At 37.8% G+C, this 23,546-nt stretch overlaps 1 protein-coding gene across 1 annotated transcript in view; it reads right to left on the bottom strand.

The window, feature by feature from the left end:
• Positions 1-23,258, bottom strand: part of arhgef40 (Rho guanine nucleotide exchange factor (GEF) 40) — a 97,272-nt gene extending 74,014 nt beyond the window's left edge. The window contains exons 1-6 of the mRNA XM_077202061.1: positions 23,141-23,258; positions 12,527-12,616; positions 11,779-11,886; positions 3,791-4,076; positions 2,311-3,577; positions 1,920-2,146 (exon numbers count right to left, since the gene is read on the bottom strand). Coding sequence (XP_077058176.1) covers positions 1,920-2,146; positions 2,311-3,577; positions 3,791-4,076; positions 11,779-11,886; positions 12,527-12,616; positions 23,141-23,143 — 1,981 coding nt within the window. The 5' untranslated portion in view covers positions 23,144-23,258. The remainder of the gene's footprint in view (positions 1-1,919; positions 2,147-2,310; positions 3,578-3,790; positions 4,077-11,778; positions 11,887-12,526; positions 12,617-23,140) is intronic.
• Positions 23,259-23,546: the final 288 nt, after the last annotated feature.

Genomic DNA, 23,546 nt, shown 5'->3' with positions numbered 1-23,546 from the left:
CTGCTGAGTCTGCATCGTCTCTTAAGGCACCGGCTTTGCCCTATTTTCGCCTGGTATGGTGAAGTGCATCCTCCATCCTAGGCCAGGTTATGTTCCTAAGGTCCCTATCAATGTTGTTAGACCTATAGTACAGCAGGCTTCCTGTCCTCCTCCTTTTATGTCATCAGACCAGGAAAAACTTTATTTACTCTGCCCTGTCAGGGCTCTAGATGCTTATGTCCACAGAGCTGCCCTGTGGAGGAAATCTGAACAGTTGTTTGTTTGCTTTGGGTCACCCAGGAAGGGGTGTCCTGCATCTAAACAGAGTATGAGCAAGTGGGTGGTCGAGGCCATCTCACTTGCTTATAAGTGGGCTGGTCAGCCTTAACCTTTGGCTGTAGGAGCTCACTCTACTAGGAGTATGGCTCCTTCCAAAGCTCTTTTGTCAGGAGTTTCCCATCATGACGTTTGTGATGCGGCAGGCTGGTCCTCACCGCATACATTCGTTAGGTTTTACGACCTAGACCTCAGCTCCACTCCTGGGGCGTGGGTGCTTTCGGCTGAATGTGTGCTTTGATTTCACACAGTCGGGCACTTGCTCTTTTGGCGACGTGGGTATTAGCGTTCCCACAGCGTTTGACGCAGCTCGAGTTCCCTTGAAAGGGAACGTCTCGGTTACGTATGTAACCTTAGTTCCCTGAATAGGGAACGAGACGCTGCGTCGTTCTGCCATACTCCCGGCATGCCCGTGATCGACTTGCTTCAGGCCTATCAGAAGCTGTCGCGGTTGTGTTTTTGGGGTGCTTTATAGTTTCCTGGTCGATGACGTCACCCGCCTATGACGTTCCATCTCGCCATTGGACTGATTCCATACATGCTTCATGACGCACTCACCCAGGGGCGTTCCCACAGCGTTTGACGCAGCGGCTCGTTCCCTATTCAGGGAACTAAGGTTACATACGTAACCGAGACATTTTTGAGGAAACTTTTTTTCTGGATTATGTGATGAATATAGATGCACCCACATAAAGACACTCTAAACATAACCTTGATTACAAAATTCTAAAGGATTTATTTAAAACATTAAAACAGTACTACAACTTCTCAACATCAATGGGTTTCTCTTTGTGTCTGTGATATGAAGTCTCTAAGTCGTGTCTTGTAACTAACTTCTAATTTGTTCGACTTCATATTGTCAGAAGTTAATATTCTGAGGCACGCAACACACTGTGGTGTCTCTTCATTACCCACCATTGAACTGGTGAATCCGAGGGCGAGATATGCCTTGTCATATTTTCTCATAGTTACATTTGTCCTTTGTGTAGGAGCGATGGAGTACGTCAGAAATAAAATGGGACATCAGTTCACTGTCTGGGATTTGTTGTGTTGCCTCAGCCGCATCCAGTAGACAGCATCACTGATTATAATGGGTTCTAGACACGTTGTTTGGTATTTGTGAATATGAAGTAGATTCATCATCTGATTTACATTTATCTGGCACCAGCAGTCCTTTCACAAACTTGTCCATGCTTAGTGCATAAGTATAACCAAGCATCATTCATTATATTTTTACACGGCTTCCTGCAATACTCAATTGTGATTCTTCAATCATGCCATCTAGAGGTCTGTTATTGCATGCTATACAGCGATAACACTGTTTAAACTGTTAAATTAATATTTTGTGTTTAATTATTTACTTATGTGGCAAGTAGGCCCATAATAAGTGGGATTATAATGGAGTGGGGTCTTGTATCACCCTGAAGAGGTTTCTTTTGAATAACAATCTGGTGACTGTACACTTTCCCTTAGCCTTGCCAAGCCCCCTTTTAATAATCCCTAGGGGTCGTGCCTCCAGGTCTGGAAACCACTGGAGTAAGCAATAATTTTCTTGCTCAGTGTGAGGCCACTGATAAGCATTAACTGTGCTGATCAGAACATACCTCCATCTTTGGCCTTTGCCTTTACATCTGTTACTGCATCAGTGGCTGGTACACAGCCTTTGCAATCTTTGGATAGCTGAGGAGCGTCCTCTGATTGGCTAGAATGGCTGATTAGGTGGATGGTTTTGCTCTGGGTCTTTGAGATGACTTGGTCACCCTTGCCTTTATGTTGGACACGGCCATTGGATTTGGCCTTCCCTTTGCCTCCTTTGGCTTTCCTTTTCCGCCTGTAGGAAAGCAAATGTATGTGTTTTAGTGATTCAACAGATTCTGAATGGTTATAGTGGTATGGTATCGCTTGTGCTGAGCACAGCACGATGGTACAAACAAAAATATTTGAAGCATTACTGGAATTTCATATTTAGGACTATAAATGTCTACATGACCATACCTGGGTGCTCTGAATCCACCCGTTTTTACTTCTTTTCCTCTGGGACAAACAAAGTTCTCTGACTTTCCAGTACGCTTTTCTCCCGTGGTACTCATAGTACCTGATGGTGGCAGAATTGTATCTGTTTTCTCATCACTGGTATTGTCAAAATGTCTGGTTCTGCTTTGCCCACAACCTGATACATCAGATGCATTTTTCAGGGAAGAATCTCGGAGGGATATTGTACATGTCCTAGATTGGCCAGATTGCTTGTTAATGCGTTCTGTTTTCTCATAAACAGCCAACGGGATAGTGCCATTATCTGCAATATCGGAGGGATTTGTTAGTGTTGCAAGCTCATGTCTACTGTTTAAAGTGCTGTCCAATATGTTATCATCACAGCCACAATGTGATCTTTTACTGTGGTCCTGTTGTCCTTCTCCAAGACTCCCTGCGTTGTTCTTTGCCACATAATTTTCATCTATGGAGCGTTGCCTGCTTGAACCCCTTTTTCTCTGACACTCTACCCAGGGCAGTGTACCTCCAGTCCCATCTCTCTCTTTTCCTACCCCTGGCTTCCTCTCTTTGGCCGGATTGTCCATACAACGGGATCTGAATTCGAGACCTACTGTGTCTTTAGCACCTTCATCAGAGTCCTGAAACGAAGGGGAATATGACCTCCTTTGGCGACCTAAATCAATGACACGTGGTAAGGGCCGTGAGGTAGCCAAGTCACTGCAGGAAACTACACCATCCTTAGCATTGTTGTTGCTATCCCTTCGTACCAGACTTCCAGCCCTAGCACCAGATTCAGTCCTCCCATACCCTCTCCCCTTCCCCTTTCGTAGTCGTATTGCTTTACCCCTCCGACACAGGGGTAATGTTTTGGTCTTACATATCCCATGCATCTCCAGATAGCGCTGTTTAGGATCAGCACCACCATCTGGCCCTCCTCGGGGCTCTAGCAACTCAACATAATCTCCAGCACCATCACCTACAAGGTGGTCATCACTGCTTCTGCGCAGACATTCTAATGCGGCCTCAATCTCTGCCTCATTCCCATCTGGAGGCAAATCATCCTCTTCATCCCAAGACCAGGAATCATGCTCTCCTGAAGATCCACCCCAACCAAGGTCCAAACCCCCTGATGACAAGTCAGTTGGGTCAGGATTGTCTTGAAGAGGATCGGATGGATTGTGCAGGAGTTTAGGATAGACCACCTCTTCCCATGGAATATGGACCACACCGTCACATGTACTCACCAGACAGGTGTCCAAACATCCTCCACCTACATGGCAAGAAAGTTTGTGAAGAACTGAGAAAGAGGCTCCGCCCTATGTATCATTTTAAAAAGGGAAACAAAAGCTTAAGACATTTTGTAGACATCTTGACACACTAAAATGTTTCTATATGTGCTGATACTTTTTTCTACCAATGGTCTCCCATTTCAAAACTATCTACCCTAACCAATGGTCTCCTTATTCTTTCATTTTTGTCTTACCTTCTCTCTTGCAGCCACGCTCCTTGTTGATGCAATGTAGCCACTCAGAAGTAAACACCAGTGGGTGCTGTGACTCCGGCACTAAGACCTCCTGTACATTCCGCCCCCCAGGTGCAAGGCACTTAAGAGCAAGGCGAGGACAACGTGTCGAGAAGGGGACCACCTGTAGGTAGAAGTCAGTACTACGCAGGAGTCTCCAGTCCAAAGTAGAGAGTTGTACTACTACCTTCTCTCCCAAACATAGTGGCCAACCAGAGTGCAAGAAGAGACAGCCTAGATACTGAGACTGAAAGAAAGAGATAAATATTTCTACAATGACTGTTTAATGTCGTAGTGGACTAAAACAGTTGCATTAAAACCAAGCCTGATATTTATCCAGTCTTTTACAAAACCTTAAAACAAACACCTTTCACACATCTTTAAACCATTCAAACACAATACGATGAAAAAAAAGGTCTCAATTTGGTACAGGTATTCTGAGAGACAATCATCTGTGCAGACATAATTTTACTTAATTACTGACTGTTTACTTGTCTTCAATAAATTTACAAGAGTTGCATTTAAATTAGTTAGGCTAGTATTAGTTTTTGTTGATGTGAAATGTGAAATTCTAGTGCCAACTTATATTGTAGCATCGTAACAACCTTATTTCCAACAAAATGATGCAACAGAATCACAGCCAATCAGTACACATTTAGGGCCAGATTTACTAAACAGGGCAAATTAGTGTGTGAGTGCAATTCCAAAAAAAACGCAGATGGGAGTGGAAAGTTATGTGAGTGATCTACTGACGACGCACATTAAGGAACACAGACGCAGCCGGATCATTTCCATTATGTCCAACGCAATCAACTTAGAACAACGTAAATTAGAGTCTGTTTTAAAGGAGAACTCCGGGCAATTTTTAAGTTAATCTTGATCGTTAGACCTTTGTGAGTACTGACTATAGAAAAAAAAAACGAACCGGATTGGTGCTTGCTACGCGGAGCTGCGAACCGCGAATGCCCAGAGCTCCCACCCAGCTAAAACGGCAGCTATGGGGGCATGGACATAAAGAGCGTTTTTGAGCCTCTTAACCGACACAAAATGCAATTAAAATGTCTGTCCAACATGAACAGGGACCCTACATGTGAACAAGATGCGTTTAGCAACTTAGCCATTGTTTCAACTCACCTAAATAGTCTTTTAGACGGCAAGCTGTAGTCTCGCGCTGCAGTCCCGTGCTGTAGCCGGAAAAGGTAAACAATGTCCAGGTGGGAGGAGCGTTGATCATGTGCGACGAGTTAAGATCAGAGTTGCTTACAAGTGAAGAAGAAATGGTTCGTGTTTGTGCCTTTCCGAATTGTGGCAACAGAATGCGAAAATATAAGAGCTTAAATTTTCATCGTCTTCCTTTTCATGACCTCGAGATTCTGCAGTTGTGGCTAGTTGTACTTCAACTTGATGTGCAAACTCCCATAGAAGTACTACGCGCTAAAGATTACTGCATTTGCAGCGAATACAATTACAATACAATTACAATTCAAGTAGAAGAAGCTAGTGAAATAATTAAAGCTTTGTAAATAAGACTACAAAAACATTCATGCACATCTCTCCTCATGCCGTGTGTGCCCAAATGGAAGGATAAATAAATGTTACATACCTCCACAGTGGTTGCACCCGTCTTCGTACATGGAATGGCATTTTTCTTCAAACGGCCCCGCTGTGTTGCGTAGTCATCCTTGTCAAAGTGTTTGCTGCAAATGCGGTAATCTTTAGAGCGTAGTACTTCTACGGGAGTTTGCACATCAAGTTGAAGTACAACTAGCCACAACTGCAGAATCTCGAGGTCATGAAAAGGAAGACGATGAAAATTTAAGCTCTTATATTTTCGCATTCTGTTGCCACAATTCGGAAAGGCAAAAACACGAACCATTTCTTCTTCACTTGTAAGCAACTCTGATCTTAACTCGTCGCACATGATCAACGCTCCTCCCACCTGGACATTGTTTACCTTTTCCGGCTACAGCACGGGACTGCAGCGCGAGACTACAGCTTTCCATCTAAAAGACTATTTAGGTGAGTTGAAACAATGGCTAAGTTGCTAAACGCATCTTGTTAACATGTAGGGTCCCTGTTCATGTTGGACAGACATTTTAATTGCATTTTGTGTCTGTTAAGAGGCTCAAAAACGCTCTTTATGTCCATGCCCCCATAACTGCCGTTTTAGCTGGGTGGGAGCTCTGGGCATTCGCGGTCGCAGCTCCGCGTAGCAAGCACCAATCCGGTTCGTTTTTTTTTTCTATAGTCAGTACTCACAAAGGTCTAACGATCAAGATTAACTTAAAAATTGCCCGGAGTTCTCCTTTAAGACATGCTTATTTTGGGTGGTAAATAATGACGCAAATACCAGTAAATTGACGAGCACAAACCTTAGAAAATCACCTTGCGTGGTTCATTTAAATACTCTCCTCCCATAAATTTTGCATCTGAAAGGGAAACTTCTACAAAAGCATTTGCAATCAGTTCAGTCACAAAAATCACTGTGCCTAGAATATTCTGAATGTTCCGATCCAATCTGACTTCTGACCTGTAATGCTGCCTGAATCATAATCATACACTGTCCGTTCGTTGGCCAGAGGAGAACTAGCCCCCTGACTGAGCCTGGTTTCTCCCAAGGTTTTTTTTTCTTTTCTCCATTCAGTCACCTAATGGAGTTTTGGTTCCTTGCCACTGACGCCTTTGGCATTTTTCTTGCTTAGTTGGGGACAGTTAATATTCAACAATAATATTGATCTGCCTGCATTGGCACCATTATATGAGAACTGAACTGAGCTGGACGATGATATCACTGTTTTCTCCAGTGCGGCTACATATATAAATGAACTAAATTAATACCTTTTTTTACAACAAAAATGAACCATCTCTGAACGTAAAGGAAAATGACACTTTTTTCTTCTAGATCTGCTGTACAGCAGACACAAACTTTGTTGCATTATTTTCCTGTTATCACTGTAAAGCGCTATATAAATAAAGGTGACTTGTCTTTTCTCTGCGTGTCTTTAGTAAATCCTGAAAGTTGTTTTTTAACGCCAAATGAGGGTTTGCACTGGAGCAAGCTGTTAGTAAATCTGGCCCTTGATGTTTACAGTTTTTTTCAGTCGCTAACAAGCGTTTGTCCAACCAGTTGTCACATTTTCAAAACTCTAAACACAATTAGCACAGCATCGGTCTTTTGTGGCCATACCATTCACACATTTCATGTCGTTTTCACACAATATGCAGTCAGTGAACACATTTCCACAATGCTTACATTTTCTTAACAGACAAGCTATACCTCCCAACAAAATTATGGATTGTTTTTGTAGTATTTACAGCTGTTAACACACACCATCCCACAATAGCAAAAACAATAATCCAAACCTTAGATACAGTATAAAAACATCTGCTTCTGCAATTATATCAGTTCAAAAACAATATATCTCAGCTGATTATAAACAAACAATTGAATAATTGACACACCGTAGCTGATTTATGTTGGGTAAATTGGGCCAACCATAGCTGATTCCAGTCTGGCTTAGACTCAGTAGCAGGGGTTATTTTTTTCTATTACATTGACACTTACACAGTAAACGGAGGACTTTGAGGAGTTATGTTTTTGGACACAGAAACAGAAAAAGACAAACACTGTAATGTCTGGACGAGAAAGAGTAAGAGCAAGGGGCCCAGGGAGAAGAGCAGGCCCAGTGAAAGATGCAGTGAGAGATGCAGGTGCAGTGAGAAGTGCAGGTGCAGTGAGAGGTGCAGGTGCAGTGAGAGGTGCAGTGAGAGATGCAGTGAGAGGTGCAGGTGCAGTGAGAAGTGCAGGTGCAGTGAGAGGTGCAGGTGCAGTGAGAGGTGCAGGTGCAGTGAGAGGTGCAGGTGCAGTGAGAGGTGCAGGTGCAGTGAGAGGTGCAGTAAGAGAGGCAGTGAGAGGTGCAGTGAGAGATGCAGTGAGAGCTGCAGTGAGAGATGAAGTGAGAGGTGCAGTGAGAGGTGCAGGGCCAGGGAGAAGAGCAGGCCCAAGGAGAGGGCAAGGAAGAGGTGTAAGAATGAGTGGTGGTGGCATTCCAAGAGCTGCAAGAACAGTAGTCAGTGATGAAATTGCCACTATCATCGACCATGTAATCAACCACGGTCTTTCACTAAGAGAGGCTGGTAAACAGTAAAGGAAAAAAAAAATGATTTGCTTTTTACTGGAATGCTTTTGAATGTGAACATTACAGTACATGTGGACATACAGTTCCCAACCAAGACATTTAGTGTAAAAACGGTGGATTGCATGTTTTGCATGCAAATACCTGTAAAACTGAAACACAAAAGTCTATGAAGTTTTTGTAATGTCAACAATAGCCAGTATTTTGAAACCGGTTGTACTTTGATTGACTGCATGTACCTTGTGAAGTGAAAACAAGTGTTATTCTTTGACAGAATAATTTCAATCTGAGTCAGATTTCCAGTGTTTTGGTAAAGTTAGTGTGTGCAGAGAAAGATGTGTTCTATTTTGAAATGAAGAGTTAGTATATATTTAACAAAATGTGTTTTTGAGAAGAAAACTATCCATTTGGCCAATTGTGTTTTGTAGGTGTGAGTCTGTCTTAAGAGTTTAGAAAAAGTATCTGAAGTATGGGTAAGCGCTTGTTAGCGATTGAAAAAAACTGTAAATATATAGTCTTGTGAAGCAGGATTTTAGACCAATGAAATGTTATTACAGGCATTGCTATCTAGGGCATCTAACCCTTAATTGCCATGAGGCTGCTGCTGATAACTGCACATGGATCTTCTTGGCTAGTGCAACATTGCTCATTACCTCAATATTTTGTCTGCATCTTTAAATATTAAATTCTGTAATATATTACCACACAACTGAAAATCTAAACACAGATTCAAATGCTTTCTCTTCAGGCTATAGAGCCGATTATCCCATGACATGAATACCTCCTGATCTGTGATCACTCACAGGATCATGATTAAATTATGTTGAGGAATCCATGCCCCTCACCTCCTATAATCCTCCCCTTCCTATTAAACCCCACCCTCTGCTTTATGGTCTGTCATATACAGTAATTTTATAGTCATATATTCAACCCATCTAAAGAATGATTGTGAAGTTGTATTCCTTTTTCTTTCGGTGAACAGCCCACAATTTTCTTACTCTGATATTCCCTTCCTACCCTTTTTCTCAATGTGCCCCAGTGTTTGGTCTGTTTATCCCTCCCCCATTTCTCAACCAAACACTCCTCCAGCCTTTCTCAGGCTCTAGTCTCTCTTTCTCACACACACACATATGGTAAGAATTACCGTCATGACTCAGACTGAGGCTCTTGTCCCTGGCAGCTTCTCATAGCGACAATGAAAACAGAGTCGGCTGAGAATGCATGTGTGTCTTGTATTTATGTAAGTGTGAGAGTTTCATAGTTAACATTTAGTTTGTTTCTGTTTTACTGCATATAAATAATTACCATGTGTGCGTAAGGGAAAAGTACTAAGTGATATTAGTGAATATGGTAGTAAGTGTGGTATTGCAATTGATCAGTAGATTTTTACCTTTTTTGAAGTGGTTTCTAAGGTGTTTGGGTGTTTGGTAGAGTTTTGTGGGGGTTGGTAGGAATTTGCTTATTGTCTCAAGCCAAAAAAAGCACATCTGATATTCTGGTCTCTTGATATGGTTCAGGTCCCTCATTCAATCTTAGGCTACGTTCACACTATGAGCGCTCAGTTCGATTTTATTGTTTCGATACATTTTCTTGTATAGCTGTTCACATTGTTGTTTTAAATGTGAATTTACCAATTTACCCGCAAGCAATATAAAAAACAAAGGCGAGGATGCAAGTTTTTAAACATGTATGATACAAGCCCTCATGTTTTGCTTGTCTATAGAGCGGTCACTGTAATACTTATAAGTTCTGAAACATCACTATCCTTCCACTGACTACCTTTCGCAAGTATCTTGATTACTTCATGTATGTAAAATCTTTGAAGTGACTCCCATGAGCGCAGAAATGTGATGAATGTTGCTCTAGAGTGACATAAAAGTCAGATGAATTCCGATTTGCTGTTCAGACTGAGGTCACATTGCAAAACATCTGAACTGAGTGGCCCCAATTCAGTATTGAAAACATCTGATTCCATGTGGTTTGTGCCGTTCACACTGTCATGAAAAAAACAGATTCACATGCGAGCAAAAAAATCGGATTTCGCCCACATTTACCTGCAGTCTGAACGTAGACTAGGTCTATGGGATTTTTAATATCCACCAGGCAAAAAGATCTTGGTTTGATCCCTTAAAAAATAAAATAGTGCACCTTTCTTTAACAAACTGAAGTTTAATACAGTGATTTAAACAAATCTCTAAGTATGGTCAATAGGAGTAATAGTAAGGGTGCTTCGATTGATCGGTCGCTGATCATAATCGGCCGATAATTGCTTTGGGATGTGTGATCGGTGGTCTCTGTAAAGGCCGATCCAGAAAAGCCGATCAGATGACGCAAAACTCACGAGACAATGTTTTATGCCCTGGTAAAAATAGCTTCACCGGTCTGGCAATTCTACAAGGTGTGTGAAAAAGACAATTCATTAGCAATCAATCTGCAATGTATGTACAATGCCGCTGCCCGCTTGTCAAACTGTGCAGCATCTCTGCTCAACCCGTAAATAAGTCCATCGATCCGCAAACTACGTTTGAGTTCTTAAATGGTCTAGTGGTAGATCTTTTGCCAAGCGTGTCAAAGGTTACGGGTTCTAATCAGCACTCGTACAGTTTTTTTTTCTCTCATCAAAACTGAATATGTTCATCAGTGGTTACAGTCTATATCAAGCAGGGACACATTTGTGTGCATTTTATTTTGTGATTTCACCGGAATGAATAGAGTTCGCAACGGCGATAGATTGAAGCGCGCGTCCGAGTGAAGACACAGAGAACACTGTATCCATGACACTGATAGCAGCGGCAACGAGCGATCAGCTTGAGTAAAAAAAAGAAAAAAAACATTTTAGCTCTAGATTTCTTAATTAATAGCGAACTAAATGAATGCTCAGCTAGTTAACTGGAGATGTTTTATTTATTTGTATTAGGTACATCCATGCCTCAATGTTGCAAAAATTGGTGGGGGACAATATCGATCCTTAGAAAAAGTGGTTGGACACGACTTCACTGGATCTAAACAAATCAATCTAACCATAGATGTGACCAGTAGTGGTGGCTTTCTTAATCTGTTTAAAATAATTTTGCAAGGGTTCTTGCAAAAAAAAAAAAATCACCAAAATATTGATGCTTATGAAGTAAGCTTTGGGAGAGAAATGATTCTAATAATCTCTATCCCCACTCTCTCTTTCTCTACCTCACTCTCCCTCTCTAAATGTCCACAAAATCTGACTAAGCATCCCAGAAAAAAGAAAAGTTATAGATATATACAGATATGGAAGTTGTTAGTTATTTGTATTTTTTGTTGCTGTGCAATTTACTACCTGTGGTCCTTTAAGTGTTTTAGAAAAACTGATGGCTGACTGACTCAAAACATTATTTAGGCTATAGCATTTTTTTGTTGCAGTTTTTAGTTTAAAGTAGTCTAAAGCTAAATTTAAAGACTCAGATGTTCTGTCTTTTATCTTATTTTATTTTATATTCTACAGGAAAGTTGTACTTGTCAAGCCCTAAGCTGTTCCCAATAACCAAGCACAGGCTGCAAAGTTAATACAGTATGCTGGACATGTTGCTTGCAAATAAATACACAGGTGTCAATTCATGATACGTTGTCTTCTCTTAATTGTAATACTTAGTGTACATATTTGTTAAATATAGTTTAATAAATAATGTTACATGATAAATAGAAGGCTTCAAATAGACCCAGCAATCGGTGATCATATCGGGTGATACAGCTTCCAGTAATCGGGGATCGGTGATCGGGCCCAAAAATCCTGATCGGAGCACCCCTAAGTAATAGTGATGCTTGCCTTAGCAGAACACTTACACATGCATGCTGCTGTAATCTATGCAGAAGATGCTTGGCAGGAATGAAGAAATCCAGCAGATATCTCAAGCTGTCATGCTGATAAGTGGACTCAAGTACGGAGAACACCTACATGACACAAACAAACATACGCTGTCATTTTAGAACAATTGTATGACTGGAAACTAAAATTAGTAAAAAAAATGTCAAGACAAAATGAATGTTGGCTTTATGAAGACGTACAGGCAGGACAGGTGTGACAGATCTGTCCAGAGACAGCAGATGTAAAATAGCCTTTTGGCTAATTCTGGAACACTATACATTTATTTATGTATTATTAGAGTGCATTGTCCCTGTTAAATAAACCTGAAATAAATAAATGTAGTTTTAACAAGCAATGAGAACAAATTCAGAGTTTGAACTTGGTTACGAATCTCGGGTAGTTTGCAAACTTGGGGAGTTTGAGGAGATTTTAGGTTTGGTTGCACTGGTAAATGTTGTTGCTAGGCAGTTGCTAGGGTGTTAATGATGTTGAATCGATATCAATAAAGTAAAAGTCTACTTTTTTTTGGGATGTTTGGGTATTCACTACATGGTAAACCATAAGAAAGGACAGTGCTGAGTTTGGTCGACATTACTTGAAAATGAATTGTCAGAAACTGTCAATGAAAGATATGATATTGGGGATTTTTGTTTGTCAGCTTCAGGAAAACCAACAGCCCAAATAAGTCATATAATAAAGTGAGAAAGTAGAGATTGATGGTTTTACCTGAGAGAGGAGAGGAGGAGCTGTGCTTTCAAACGGAGGATAGAGAGAGGATAGTGCCCCCTGCACACAGTCCTCTACCGCCTCTGAACCCTGAAACAGAGATTATATAAACAGAAGCTGACGAAGCGATTCACATGTTAGTCATCACAACCGACAGCTTGTTCTGCTCTTCCTCCTCAAAAACACAACTTCCTGTTTTGTGTTCCAGAGAGCATCTAATGGTCCAAATGGTCATCATGACCTTTTTTCAACAAGAGAAATGAATTCAGAAACTGTATGTCTTGTGTCCCAAATAATATAGGCTGCCCAACTGTAAACTGTGAACTTACACTATGATCTCTGCCATAAAGCATAGAACTTTTAAAGATAGTAAAGACAGTAAAAACTTATAAAGAAAGATAGTGTCATCTCAGGTGGAAGACTTAAGGTCTTAAAGTCTACTCATACAACAAAATAGCGTAGAATAGCGCAGAAGTTGGGCATACCTACAGTAGCTTCCCCAACACTGACACATACACCAGGGCTGTACAGTGCGACATAGGCCTATATGTTGCATGTGCTATGAAAAAATCAATCTGTTCTGTTAATAAATGTACCACAGTAGCACGCATGCTATACAGTTTTGCTTGTGTGAAGTGAGTGTTTGTTGTGTGCTTGTTTGTATGGTTAATCTACGGCTGCAAAATTAACCAAAGTTAAACCGAAATTAAATCAAAATCGCGATTTGGCTTAGTGCGATTAAGAAATCCCAAGGGCTGCAATTCTTAAATGAATAAATAAATATATGCGTAGAATGTTTGCTTTTACTCCAAACGCACTTCAAAACATCAGTCAAATGCAGTATTTGAAATAACTTCTTTCTGTGATCTGACGTGGCTTTATATCACAGAATGAGGCATAAATTATAGAAAATGAAATCACTATCTGCGTTTTATTCTGATGCAGCTATCTCTGGATGTAGGGATTTCCTGTCATAAGTTTTATAACTATTATTATAATGATATAATATTTTGTCTTAAATACTCTGTTTTCTATTTGATAGTTTTTGTTACGTGTGGTTGTTTTCAGAGAGGGTAACAGACATGTTATGCTACAATTTATGTGGCCTTTACGCACGGAAAAGATTTGGGTCTCATTCATGAAAAAATTTGGTTTGAACTGTCCATAATTCCGTTCTTACATAAATCGTTGCATTAAGTGCGACGTTTTACATAAGAATGATTTTACGAACAGAAATTTGTTCTGCTTGTGTTTTATGAAACAGGCACACTGACACAAGCTCGAAGCCATCCTGAGAAACACAGGACAACCAATAAGCACACAAGTACACGCACATGAACATTGATGTTTATTTTACTACTGTTCTGTCGTCATAGCAACCCTGTACACTTTCCTCTCGTTTATTTCTTCACTCTCTCCTTCTCTAAGGAACTAATTCTAAGTATCATCTGACAACAATTTTGCCGAAGCGTCTTCACAAACACATATTATGCTCTCAGAAGTCTCTTGAAATAAACAAAAGATGATGGAAAAGAGAGAGGGAAAGTCAGCCAGGAAGGCCAGCGTGTTTTGGGTGGTGGGGAGGGTGAGGAAAGAAAAACAAACCGAGAAGGAAAATGGCAGGAAAGTAAAATGAAAAAGAATGCAAGAGAAACATAATTAAAGACAAACCGGGGGGGAAACTGGGGAAAATGATTCTTTTGGATGAAACTGGGGGAAGGTGAACATGTCACATGAGGATAACAACAAATGAATGCACATACTTAGGTCAGGCAGTATACATGTTCAAAATCTAGCTAATCATATTGTCCAGAGTAAGAAAAAACAATAGTATTCTCTTTCTGTTAGCTAGATAGGTCAGAATCTTGGGGTAAGAAAAATAATCCTGTTTCCGCTCGAAATAAGACAAGACAGTATCTTATATCTTAGATAATATCTTATGCCATAGTAAATGCATCTTGATTTAAGAATTTTTAGATATTTGGACTGGAAACAAGACAAAAATACTAAGTAAGAAAATTATTTTTTGCAATGTATTTGTTTGCAGCTCAACAGCCCTAGTTCTTGATCACTTAAGGAACGAAATAAAATACTAAGAAAACTCTTTTCGTGTAACTATTTTTGGTTTGGAATGACATAACAGAGAGTAAAGGTTTTGTGTAGGACTGCTGCACGATTTGGTCTAAAAATTCATCATTTAAGCTCTGCTAGTTGTTTTTAAACACATCCTGGGTCGACAGACACCCCCTAAGAAATGTGTCTGACAATTCAGGACATCCTTAAGACTAATTTTTCAGACAAACCCACTAGTCAATTTTGGAAAATCTGTTATTTTAAACATTCCTTAGTTCAAGTGTTTCTGAAAATTGTTGTGTGAATCTCTCATTGATTGTGAGTTTAATGAAGTATTAATGCAACTGAAAGGTTTGCGATCTGTTTTATCAAAATCCTGAAATCATGCGTGCATGTGTGTGTCATTGTTCTACTCAAATTCATCTCTTTCTCAGCAGATCCTACTGGAAGAGTCAGTAGAGAGCGAGAGATACAGAAAGAGAGAGATAGTGAAAGACAAACACTGCTGAAGAACAAAATGATAAAAATCCAGATGCAGGCAAATGAGGGAACAAAAGAGAGGGTGAATCGAGGAAAGGAGATGGAAAAATATTCAGTAAAAACGATTCCTCTTTCTAAGAGGAACTTAACCCTCAGACACATCTGATCCAACAGTTTCTTTCGTCTTAAATCATGAAGTAAGTGATGTCTGCAACCAGTTTCTAATTGAAGACATTAGGAACTTAAACGTAACTAGCAGTCGTATCTCATACAGAAAGAGGTCCTAATTTAGGCCATGTTCATGTGTTATATTATAAACATCTGTGCAAAAAGTTGCATTCAAATACACTAATGTTCAAAAGTTTCGGATTGGTACAAATTTTATTTTGTTAAAGAAATCTCTTATGCTCACCAACATTGCATTTATTTGATCAAAAGTACAATAAAAACAGGAATATTGTGAAATACTGTTACAATTTAAAATACCTATTTTCTATGTGAATATATTGCCAAATGTTATACAAAGTTGAGTTTTCAGCATCATTATACCAGTCTTCAATGTCACATGATCCTTTAGAAATCCGCTCAACATTTCTGATTATTATCAATATTGAAAACAGTTGGGCTGCTTCATATTTTTGTTGTGACACATGTTTATCAGGTTTATCTGATGAATAGATAAAGTTAGAAATACAAGCATTTATTTGAAATAGAAATCTTTTGTTAGATTATAAATAGGGTTGGGTATCGTTTGAATTTGAACGATTCCGATTTCGATTACTTGTTTCGATTCCGGTTCCTAACGATTCTCGATTCTGAGTCTTTTAAGAGGCAGGGTCAAAAAAGTTTAGGATATTTTAAATGAGCTAGCTAACCAACGATCTTTCTGAAGGAAATAGTCTAACCTTCTCCATCAATTTTAATTCTATGAACTTTTTACTTTTTATGAACTTTACTATGAATTTCTCACAGGGTTGTGTTCAACTACAATATAAATATCAAATCTATGAACTTGAATATAAATATTATAAATTATGAATATATTTTCACAGGGGTACACTGTCCTCAAGAGAGCTTTATTTTTGAAAACCTCATGAAAACACATTTACACATGAGTGTGCTGCAGGTACTTAAACATGTTACCGTGCTCCCACTGATGGGCTAACCTAGTGCAGAATAGCAAATAAACAATAAAAAACAACTTGTAAAACCTTCGTCATCTGGCGAGGAGAGAGCAATCAGCGAAACTAGAAAAAAAGTTTGAAGAGACAAACTTTAAGTTGGCTTGAGAAAGCCGGACCAGAGAGTTTGAAGAAGTTTAAAATAGTTTGAAGTTTGATGGATGGATTAGTTAGAAAGAAAGAATAGTTAGAAAGAAAACGATACGTTAGAAAGAAAATAAAGATTAGTTAGATGGATAGAAAGATTGGTTTCAATAAAAGAAAGATTAGTTAGAAAGAAAGAAAGATAGATTAGTTAGAAAGAAAGATAGATTAGTTAGAAAGAAAGAAAGATTAGTTAGAAAGAAAGAAAGATGGATTAGTTAGAAAGAAAGATGGATTAGTTAGAGAGAAAGAAAGAAAGATGGATTAGTTAGAAAGAAAGAAAGACAGATGGATTAGTTAGAAAGAAAGATTAGTTAGTGTGGCGAACAGGACGGCCGAGGGACGTGAGAGAATGGCGCGAGGCCGGTGGTGTTCGCCACAGTTAGAAACAAAGAAAGATAGATAGATTAGTTAGAAAGAAAGAAAGATTAGTTAGAAAGAAATAAAGATTAGTTAGAAAGAAAGATTGATTTGTTAGAAAAAAAGAAAGATTAGTTAGAAAGAAAGATAGATTAGTTAGAAAGAAAGATAGATTAGTTAGAAAGAAAGAAAGATAGATTAGTTAGAAAGAAAGATAGATAGATTAGATAGAAAGAAAGATAGATAGATTAGTTACAAAGAAAGATAGATAGATTAGTTAGAAAGAAATATAGATAGATTAGTAAGAAAGAAAGAAAGATAGATTAGTTACAAAGAAAGAAAGATAGATTAGTTAGAAAGAAAGATAGATTAGTTAGAAAGAAAGAAAGATTAGTTAGAAAGAAAGAAAGATTAGTTAGAAAGAAAGAAAGATAGATAGATTAGTTAGAAAAAAAGATAGATAGATTAGTTAGAAATAAAGATAGATTAGTTAGAAAGAAAGAAAGAAAGATAGATTAGTTAGAAATAAAGATAGATTGGTTAGAAAGAAAGAAAGATTAGTTAGAAAGAAAGAAAGATAGATAGATTAGTTAGAAAGAACGATTAGTTAGAAAGAAAGATGGATTTGTTAGAAAGAAATATGGATTAGTTAGAAAGAAAGAACGATTAGTTAGAAAGAAAGATGGATTTGTTAGAAAGAAAGATGGATTAGTTAGAAAGAAAGAAAGAAAGAAAGATGGATTAGTTAGAAAGAAAGAAAGATTAGTTAGAAAGAAAGAAAGATAGATAGATTAGTTAGAAAGAAAGAAAGATTAGTTAGAAAGAAATAAAGATTAGTTAGAAAGAAATAAAGATTAGTTGGAAAGAAAGATTGATTTGTTAGAAAAAAGAAAGATTAGTTAGAAAGAAAGAAAAAAAGAAAGATAGATAGATTAGATAGAAAGAAAGATAGATAGATTAGTTAGAAAGAAAGATAGATAGATTAGTTAGAAAGAAAGATAGATAGATTAGTTAGAAAGAAAGATAGATAGATTAGTCAGAAACAAAGAAAGATAGATAGATTAGTTAGAAAGAAATAAAGATTAGTTAGAAAGGAATAAAGATTAGTTAGAAAGAAAGATGGATTTGTTAGAAAAAAATAAATATTAGTTAGAAAGAAAGATAGATAGATTAGTTAGAAAGAAAGATGGATTAGTTAGAAAGATAGATAGATTAGTTAGAAAGAAAGAAAGATAGATTGATTAGAAATAAAGAAAGATTAGTTAGAAAGAAAGATACATAGATTAGTTAAAAAGAAAGAAAGATTAGTTAGAAAAAAATAAAGATTAGTTAGAAAGAAAGATAGATAGATTAGTTAGAAAGAAAGATAGATAGATTAGTTAGAAAGAAAGATGGATTAGTTAGAAAGAAAGAAAGAAAGAAAAATGAATTAGTTAGAAAGAAAGATTAGTTAGAAAGAAAGAAAGAGAAAGAAAGATAGCTTAGTTAGAAAGAAAGATAGATTAAGTAGAAAGAAAGAAAGAAAGATTAGTTAGAAAGAAAGAAAGATAGATAGATTATTTAGAAAGAAAAAAGATTAGTTAGAAAGAAAGAAATATTATTAGACAGACAGATAGATAGATAGATAGATAGATAGATAGATAGATAGATCATTAGTTCATTAGTACATATAGAATGGTTGTTTAATTGAATCTAGGGCTTCAGGGAGTTTAGATTTGAGTTTTTGTGTTGTACACTACTGGGCCACCGTAGCCTTGGCTCAATTTGAACTGTTGCAATGAAAGTCAATGCGATTTTTTTTTTAATATTAATTTTTAAGAAAACTGAAAGTCAAATCAGTCTGAAAAGATATAGCAACTCGAGTCAGAACAGTCTGAAGGTCTGACCCGAGTTTGGAGTTTGTAGAGTTAAAATTCTAGGAGGAGTTAGAGTCAGAAAATTTTGGTTAAGAAAAAGAAGGAGAATAATAATAAGTTTAAAAAGGACTTCAGTAAGTTGGCTTTCACAAGCCAACTTAATAACCTGTGCTCCGAACGGCGTCGAGAGCACTTTTGGAACATATCCATGCCTTGGTTTGATGCTGCGTTCACACCAGACGCGAATAGAGCGTATGGCGCGAGTGATTTCAATGCAAAGACGCGTTATGCGCGTAAAAAAATCCTGCGGCGCGAATGGAGACAGGCCCACTTTTTTTAGTTTATAATGTCTATGTTTATATAGATGCGAATACTCCTTTTTTACGTGCGTCAATTTCGCTCTTGACGCGCAAATGGATTCAAAGTGTTCAAGCGTATACATGGATTTCTCAGCGACGTCATCACTGCTTGCGCACGCAGCCAGGGGGCAAAAGACCCGCAGTCTTCGTACCGGAGTAAAGGGTTTCTGATGGCAGATACATTTTGATAGACGTACCCTGCCAAGCATTTGCAGTTAGCCGTTAGGATGTAACCAAGGCCCGTATGGACATACACCCAGGCATCATAAGGCTTGGCTTTAATGCCTTGCCTTTGACTAGGGAGCACATCTGACCTCAACACGCAAAAAGCTGGTGCAGCGTCAAAGTATTTGACGAGCTGCACATGACCACATAGCACGTAGTTGTATGCATCAAGGGATTTGTACGCTCTAATCATTTCCCTTGTATACACACTTGGTGTCTGAATTAGACAAATATATATATATATATATATATATATATATATATATATATATATATATATATATATGTATATCAGGCCATACAATTGCTGGCCACTTCTTGTCATCCACAATCCAAAGATCGTCAGGTATTGCGTAGGGATCCGGCAAGATCTCACCATTGCTGAGAGTAAGTTTTTTAATATAATCGCCACGGTCGGAGGTAGGCTATACTACTTCCTACATAATCCAACGTCAAATCTTTGATTTACAGTAAAGTAACGTTATATGTGTGCAGTCATGATATGTTGCAGGTCGTAAAGTAACGTAAACAAGGTTAACTTATATAAAAGCAAATTCGGGCTCTATAGAGGCTATTACATAACTAACTTAGTCTAACATGATAATTCATACATGAATCAGTATGTCCGGATTTTGATTCGTAAACAGTTGGAGGTTTCACATAATGTTATATTAATAGGAAACACAAACAAACAGATCCAACTCTGAAATTGCAGTTTATTATTGAGTCAACAAGAAATTACAAACAATGCGAAATCTACGTTAATTACAATGTTCTTTTACAGAACTCGGCATAACAGATAGCGGTTTTTTGCCCCCTGGATGCGCGCGCATCCGGTATTGTTTGTATACAAGAAACCCGTGTATAACTAGACGCGGTAGTTCAGCGGTTTCTTCTTCCGGTCGGCGGACTGTGAATCGAAACTAGGAATCGAAATTTAAACTTTTGAACGATACCGGGAAAATCGCAAAGCTAGTCCCGGTTCCAATCGATAGGCTACTCGATACTCGATACCCAAGCCTAATTATAAACGACTTTACAGTCAATTTTGATCATTTTAATGTCCTCGCTGAATAAAAGTATTAATTTAATTTTTAAAAAAATCTGACTGTCCCCAAACTTTTCAACATAGTGTATATGTGCTCATATGTGTTTATTTCCATATATACTCACACAGATATATGCATTTAAAATCACGTCTATCTGACAAAAACAGACCAAAATATTGATGACCGCACCAATTTCTGCACCGCACCAATTTCTGTCCATTGAAATGCTACAACCAATTAGCAAATGGCAAATCATGGTTCAAGTCTGTGATGTAACTAAAGTCACAGTATTTGCAATGCAATGAGTACTTTTGGTGCAATATGCAAAATTACAGTTGCAACATTACCAGTCTGGAACACGTGTAAATTAAGAAACAACTGCATTCACATACTTGTGCTGAATATATTTCAACCATTACTGGCCTTTACTTTTTTTTTTTTTGTGGTGCACAACTGATCTTTCCAATTAAAATTGTGTATGCGTGTATCTACAGAGTTTTGAAACTCAAGCCTGCCTTGGACACTAAAATGTCTGAATGTCATTGCATAATAAAAACAAAGTAAGGGTCAAAGCTGTCTTTGAATCAGCTGGTGTTTTGCTGATTTCTAGAAGATGTATCAGTTGTCCTCAAGTTCATACAGGTGTCCTTGCAAGTGTAGTTCATCACTTTAACTATCACCAAAAAGAGGCACAATAGTTATTTTTTTTCTACATGGCAATGTGTTACCATTTCTAATGCAACAAACTCCTTTTTGTGAAAGGTCTGCCTGTGCTGTCTTTAAAGTAAATGACACTTTAGTTTGAAGTTTTGTTATCTAATGCACTGACATTCAGACATTATAAGGGTGGCTTAAGCATAAGATAAAATTTGTGTGCATGTGTGTCCTCCTATTTGTTGTGCATTTCACTGCTACCCTAGCTTGTGTACTAATATTATTTATATTTATATATTTTAAACTTAGGACATTGTGCACTATGAATTGCTTGTGTCGTTCTTCATTTGTAAATCAATTTGGATAAAACCATCTGCTATATTAGTGTGTGAGTTTGTGAGTGTATTGATGTATTTTTACTTACTCTCACCTCTCCCAACTGAAAATGAATCATCTGCCTCGATTTGAGGTCTTATGTGGAAAATGCAACTTCACCCAAACCACCATCACGTCTTTTCATTTCTCTCAAAGTAAAACAGTCTCCCTCTCTCTGTCTCTATCCCAGCCAGACTGCTCCACCCTGTCCCACACACACCCAACACTGGCAGCAGCTGAAGTCACATCAGCTTTCGCGCCCTCATCTGCCTCAGTTTGTATTTGTAAACATGCCAACAGATGGACAGTAACAAGCGTCTGTGAGTGTTTGGGACTGATGCAGGACGTCCAGAACACCACAATAATCTCATTACAGCTGATTAACACTATTATCACGTATTAATCTGTGTGTAATGAGCTCACAGAGCCATTCACAGTCACACTGTGTGAAAGTCATGGAAACCAATTACAATATTTAAAATATACCATTCTGTTTGTTACGTTTACTCCTATTCTTTTTATTTGTTTAAGTATGCAATTCTGTTTATATAATGCAATGCAATGATGATTGAGACGTACTTAAACAATTCTCAAAAGCCTGATGAATCGTATTTGAAACTCACAATTTAAAGGCTTTTCTAAAAGAGAAAACGTAAATCGGCTAAGCAATTCTATTATTTTTGTTTCGCTCCAGACTTCTTCCATTCGTTGAACTTTACTCTTAATAAGTTTTCTCAACTGTTCTGCTATCAAATTACTCTATTCTATTGGTTCAACTTTCCTTAATTCTATTATATTTAACTATTTTATTTGTAGCCTACTACTCTTTATGTTTTATTTCACTAATAATCTTGTCTATTCGTATGAAACTATGTGAAAGTCATATAAAAAATTTCCTATTTTTTTTATTTCACTAAGCAATTTGGTTACATTCATTAATTTTATTTTATCCAGATGTTCTATTCTATTAGTTCCACATTCTCTTATTGATCTATGCACTTATACTATATTTGCTTTATAGTCAGACTTTATACTATAGTCAGATTTATTCAATTATATTCAGATACTCTGTACTAATCATTAAACTTCACTCTTCTAATTCGTTTAACTTTACTTTTCTAATTCATTTTTAAAATAATTCTATTTATTGGTTTAACTAAACCAGTATTCAACGGTTTCGTTTTAATTACTCTATTATATAAGATTTACTTCACTCAAATTCTATTGTATTCTATTCACATTCACAAAGAAAGTCCAGAAGTCCTGAGTTTGGTGTGTCCTGCAGTATTTTCCACAAAAGTTCAGATGAGATGAGGGGGAATTCCCACCTTCAGTTTTTCCTACTGTATTCTTATTTACCATAGTATCCATGGTTTCTTTCCACCTAGCCTAATTGCACTATTATCAGCACTGTCTCTTCAATGCGAGAAGCTTTCAGAACCTTTTTGTCATTTTATTTTGACCACCCCATTCTGTACATTAAACTGTAGTAGCAGAGACATTTTGACCAGCAATGTGGTACTTCTGTAAGGATTACACATTCCTACTGTAATTTCAAACACAAAGAGACCGACTCTTTTTAAATACAGCTATGAATGAAGATGTTATAGCATATTGAATGAAATTATGGACGAATCATCGACTGCAGTACACCGAAGTAAAAGTTCCTCTAAAAGTCCACATTCAGGTCGACTTTGTAACTTTGTATCAGCTATCGCATCATTTCTGTTACAGCCTCTTTAAGATTAATCGTGTTTTTTATTATTTTAAATTATTTTAACATTTAAAAATTTATTTAAAATAAAAAAATAAAACATTGCTAATAAATGTCAAATGTAAACATTCCTCAAAGACTCACCATCACTTCACGCGACCGTCTGGGTTGACTACATAATTCTGTTTTTGAACATCCACAAACGATCCCTTTGCTCGAATTAAACCGTCGCTTCGGTGTTTCTCAGTCTGAAGTTTGAAATGCGGGAGTCTGATGGTGGAGGGAGGGAGAGAGGCATGTCGGTCCCTCCCATCTGCTGAACAAGAGCTACAGTGAGTCGCAGTCATTCTTTCCACTGTCCTCCACTGCCATCAGCTGCATTCTGTTTTACTCGAGTTTAGTAGTTAATCAATATGCATTTAGTACATCTATTTCTGATTATTTATTAGCCTATTTTAAAACTGCCACATTTAAGTCATTTCGTGTCAGATAATCTGTGACCACTAGGCTACTAATTTTTTACAAAATTGACACGTGGAATCTCCTTGGA

This window comes from Siphateles boraxobius, unplaced genomic scaffold (genome assembly GCF_051911475.1).
Source record: "Siphateles boraxobius isolate OS27281-9 unplaced genomic scaffold, OSU_SipBor_1 48, whole genome shotgun sequence".
Lineage (NCBI taxonomy): Eukaryota > Metazoa > Chordata > Actinopteri > Cypriniformes > Leuciscidae > Siphateles > Siphateles boraxobius.
This window is presented reverse-complemented; position numbering and strand designations above follow the sequence as displayed.